The 4,929-nt window shown below is 54.8% G+C and overlaps 2 protein-coding genes across 2 annotated transcripts; one reads left to right on the forward strand and one right to left on the reverse strand.

Annotated features, from left to right (window-relative positions):
* Positions 1 to 308: 308 nt before the first annotated feature.
* Positions 309 to 2,439, forward strand: phoA-3 (Alkaline phosphatase H; the record flags this gene model as incomplete). Its single annotated transcript, XM_037322564.1, has 4 exons — positions 309 to 944; positions 1,003 to 1,091; positions 1,143 to 1,221; positions 1,273 to 2,439. The coding sequence occupies 4 exons, from the start codon at positions 309 to 311 to the stop codon at positions 2,437 to 2,439; spliced, it is 1,971 nt and encodes a 656-aa protein (XP_037180438.1).
* Positions 2,440 to 2,486: 47 nt separating this feature from the next.
* CGCA056_v007316 (putative transcriptional regulatory protein) lies at positions 2,487 to 3,945 on the reverse strand (the record flags this gene model as incomplete). The annotated part of the gene is made up of 2 exons (XM_037322565.1): positions 2,487 to 3,852; positions 3,902 to 3,945. 2 exons carry the CDS (start codon positions 3,943 to 3,945, stop codon positions 2,487 to 2,489), a joined length of 1,410 nt encoding a protein of 469 aa, XP_037180435.1.
* Between the last annotated feature and the right edge of the window lie 984 nt (positions 3,946 to 4,929).

Consider the following 4,929-nt stretch of genomic DNA (forward strand, 5'->3'; position numbering starts at 1 on the left):
TTCGGACGACGCCGATCCTCGTTCTTCGCGATAAGTTGAGTTCACTGGTCACGACATGGGTCCATTCGAGGATTATTCCCCGGTTTCCGCCCCGGGAGTTGGGGGAATGCTTGCGCGGCACCTTGGACGACCTTCTATGTCGAGTTAGCCACATATCATGAAGCCACCGACGAAGAGGAGGTTGGGGAATTGGCATCGTGACACGCGGATATGTATATGACCGCAACCCCTCCTTGTGGCACGCTCAAAGCCAGCCATCCCAAGCCCTCCCCTCCTCGGTGGACCATCCCATCGTCACCTCACCCGCGATGTCCGCCCTCGCCTTGGTCCTCTTGGCATCCGCCCCCGCGGCTCTCGCCCAAACCTTCCAACGTCTCGGCGCCTGCCCCGACCTGGGCTGCGTCTTCCCGCCAGACCAGGCCAACTTCCTCCCCGGCCAGAATTTTGACATCCGCGTCGAGGTCCACGCGCCCGTCAACGGCACCGAGGCCTTCAACGACGGCGTGCCGGACACAGAGTTCGCGCTCACGATCGCGAGCAACAGCAAGCCCGACGGCGTGCCGGTGACGGAGTTCTTCGCGCTCGACGAGCCGCAGCTGGAGACGTGGACGTTCTCGTGGTACGAGGACCTGTTTGCCCAGGATGCGGGAGAGAAGTCTGTGGTCAACGTCGCGTCGAAGGCGTACCGTCACTTGTCGCTGTACGAGCCGGGCAACTACACGGTCGAGCTGAGCTACTACAATGGCACGAAGAAGACTCTGGCGGAGTGGTTTGTGCGGCCGCTTGCCGAGGAGAAGAAGGCGAAGAATGTGATTTTGTTCATTGGAGATGGTATGACGACGAATATGATTACAGCCGCGAGGCTGCTGGGCCACAAGAGTGTGAACGGGAAGTACCAGTCGAGGATGCAGATGGACGAGTTTCCGATCCTTGGTCACCAGATGGTGAGTTGAATGAATCGAGAACGCGGTGTTCCGAGGGTTAAGGCTAACGTCTAGACAGACACACTCAGTCGACAGCTTCGTCACAGACAGTGCGAACTCGGCTTCGGCGCTTTACTCTGGCCACAAGGGAACATCGGACTCCATGGGGTAAGGTAACTAACTCTGTTTGCGATCATGATGCATGGCTAACATACGTAGTGTGTATTCTGACTCGTCTGACGATGACTTTGACGACCCCAAGGTTGAGACGATTGTGGAAATGGTGACAAGAATCTGGGTAAGAAGTCTCCAGAAGAGCAAGACTGAAATATCTCTGACCATCCGATAGGAATCCGCATGGGGTGCAGTGACAACCGCGGCTCTCGACGACGCAACCCCTGCTGCTCTCACTGGCCACAGCAGATCCCGCTCCAACGCCGGATCTCTCATCGACCAAGCCCTCAACGGCATGACGAACTATTCCTGGAGCACCCATCCCGGACCAGACGTCTACTTTGGCGGCGGCGCCTCCACCTTCCTCCCAGGATCCTCGTCATACCTGGGCAAGGATTACTACGAAGAGTTCCGTAACCAGGGATACTCCGTCAGCTGGAACGCGACCTCGCTCAAGGAAGCACCTATCAATACCCCTGCCTTAGGGGTGTTTTCCCTCTCCCACTTGCCCGTGTGGCTTGATAGAAACATCTTAACCGATAACATTGCTGAACTGGAGACCCACCCTTCCGGAGACGGCTCCGCGCCGCTCGACCTCCCTGGGTTGAAGGACATGACTCTCAAGGCGCTCGACATCCTGCTCGAGCGCAGCAACGACACCGGCTTCTTCCTCATGTCTGAAGGTGCGTCGATTGATAAGCAGATGCACGCCCTCGACTATGACAGGGCCCTTGGCGATCTCCTCGAGTTCGACGATACGATTCGTGCGACCGTGAAGAAGCTGAGGGAGGTCGGGGAGCTGGAGGAGACCCTCATCGTCGTCACCGCAGACCACGGCCATGGTTTCGACGTCTTTGGCGTAGCAGACACAAAGTATCTTGCCGCCCAAGACACTGATCGCAAGAAGCGCGACGCGATCGGCATCTATGAGCGTTCTGGTCTGTCTCACTACACTGTTGAGCGGCCTGACGGCATTGAGTATGGCACTGGACCCAACTTCCCCTTGAACTGGAGCCCTCGTTATGCCATTGCGCCCGGTTTCGGAGCAAGCCCCGATCGGAGGGAGAACTATCAACTGCACGAGTCGCCTCGTAAGGTGGTCGTCAGCGGAGATGACGGATATGTGGCTAACCCGGAAGATGGTAAGGACGGTTTCTTCGTTCAGGGAACGTTGCCGGTATCATCGTCGTCGGGCGTCCACTCGATTACGGACGTGCCGCTCTTCGCGATGGGTCCCTGCCAGCAGACATTTGCGGGTGTGTACGACAACACGGATGTCTTCTTCAAGATTGCTTCTTGCCTTGGTCTTGGGCAGTCATCGGCTACTCCCAAAAGACGCTAATTGCATCGAGAGAGAATAGCGACGAAGGGAACTTCGTAGAGATAGATTCAGACTAGGTCTGCCTCTCGGTGACGGTTATCCAAAATCATCTTGCAGCAATCCACATTTTCAGTTCCAAACTGCATACGCTGGGCGTCCTTCGCGACCCAAACCTCTTCCATGTCTTGTTGAACTCGCGCCAGAGACGGAAGCCGTCTGCTTGCGTACATCTCTTTGATTCTTCCGATAACGAGCTGCCGATTCTGCGGATCAACTGACTCGCATCCCGCGGTCCAGAGAGGCCAGGCGTGAGCCGAGCAGAACGAGGATGTAATTGGGACCTTGAGCAGATGATGAATGCATTGCTCTGCATGAAACGGCTTTGGAGGCTCCGTGCCATCGTCCCAGACTCGGTAGAGGTAGACAATAGCCGCATGCCTGTATGCCTGGATTGTGTTCTCAATGTCCTGGTCCCCGCCTGTGGACGAGTCCATGGACAGCAAGTTCTTCCTGATATTGAAGCCGCGCCGCTGGTGTGCTTCGCCCGACTGTCCCTGCATCTTGCTGATTGTGCCAACAATAGAGAGAAGTGATGTAAGCTTCTCTAGGCTGTGTAAGCCTTCCAGGGGAGCCACGTTCGTCATGCTCAAGAGTGGCTTCGCAGTGCGTGAGATGGATGACATGACGTCATGGTAAAAGCAAAGGCTTAGAAGAAACTGTGCGCTAGAGCTCGTCCAGTTACCAGGTCCTCCCGAGTGCATAATCACAGCTTTGGCGCCAGCGAGGTGATCAATCTGGCTGTCCGTATTGAAGAGTCTGTCTGAGATCTGGAGCATCATAATGGTGGCGAGGGATAGTTCCAGGTTCTCTGTCTGAATGGACTCTCGGAGCGATGATACCGCCATGAGCATGTGTCTCGATGCCACTGTCCGGAGATTCTCGTCTTTTCGGAGTACTGCGAGGTGCCCGGCAGCCATGGAGGAGATGGAGAACAGGAGGGCCGGCGAGCGCAGCACCATGGGCGTCAGGTGAATGAGAAATGGGTTCTGTCTGCCGGAGGCCATGGAGACTACGCTCGCTAGAGATGAGTTCCAGTGATGGAGTAAGAATCGACTCGTTGAGGTGATATCTGACGGGATGTACGATGGATTTTGAATGAGGCTTGTCTCAGTTGATGGCGCAGCTGATGATGACTCAGCAAAACCTGGTATCACCATCCCAGTCTGTTCAGGAGATGTTGGCTTGAACGCGCCTTTCTGAGGTGCTGTGGAGCCTTTCGACCTTGGGCTCCGTCGTTTCGTGACCTTGGAGGGAACCGTCGATACATCGGCAGCCTTCCATCTCACCCTGAGGCCGTACCCCTTACAGACCTTGCCGAGCCGGACGCACCGGCCACAGTTCGGTTTTGCCTCATCGCACTTGTAGCCATCATCTCTGCACTTCAGTCAGTCTGAGAGCTCAGAAGGTGATTAGTGTTGATTACCGGCAGGTCAAACAACCTGTTCGACTTCGCGTATGTTGCGGCATTGTGGACTTGTGTTGTGAGTTGCGATGGATCGAGGGGCGAAACAGACGATTCTTCACCAAGGGGTGGGGTAAAACCCACTTTCGGGGAACCGGGATAAACTCCGAACCTGTGTTACGGTGGCGGGGTGTACACCTCGCAGGGGGGTCTACAGACTTCCTAGGGGGCTGTGGCCGTGCAAGCGCCACACACTTATGTAAGGAAATGCAAGTTACACAGTAAATATCAAAAAAGCCTCTACGCTCCCTTAGGGCCCCTAGGGTAGGGCCCCTAAGGTAGGGCTTATGCTAAGCATATATACACCCTCAGAGCTTTTAAGGTAGGGCTTCTAAAAGTAGGGCCCCTAAAGTAGGGCCCCTAAGGTAAGGCTTATGCTGAGTATATGCGCGCCCTTAAGGCCTTTAAGGCAGGGCCCCTAAAGTAGGGCTACGTAGAGCATATGCTAAGTATATACTAGGCCTCGTACTGTGTAGGCCCTTTATGTATGCATCATAGAGGGCCGAAGTTCCCCCGCGCCCCCCTCAGAAGTCTGTAGACCCCTGGGCGAGCAGCACTCCGACGGTGGCGCACCCATCATCCGTCGACTCGGCCACTCAAAACTGACGATGCAGATTTTCTTTGTTCTCAATAATTCATAACTCTAGGTCTTTTGAAATTTGTCCTTCAATTACTAGTCGTCCAAAACACCATGTGATTCAACTCTCAGCCACTATTAGTACCTCCACGACATTCTCCGGTGGCTCTTGTGGATCGCGGACCAGGTGACCTTACTTCTGATTGGTATTTGGCAATAAGATACCATTGACTGAACCTCCACTGGAGACTTAGAAATGCCTCGTTGGCTGAGAACTTTCTGTTCCCTTTCTATGATTTCAAGGAAGTTCAAAAGATAAGTCCGCCATGGTAATACGCTGTTTGGCTGGCAACCCTACTTTGTAGGCCGAAGTGACCTACAGAGTTGCTTAAAAACATCTCGGGGTACGCGA

This window comes from Colletotrichum aenigma (genome assembly GCF_013390185.1).
Source record: "Colletotrichum aenigma strain Cg56 chromosome Unknown KSG_Cg56_contig04, whole genome shotgun sequence".
NCBI classification, from domain to species: Eukaryota; Fungi; Ascomycota; class Sordariomycetes; order Glomerellales; family Glomerellaceae; genus Colletotrichum; species Colletotrichum aenigma.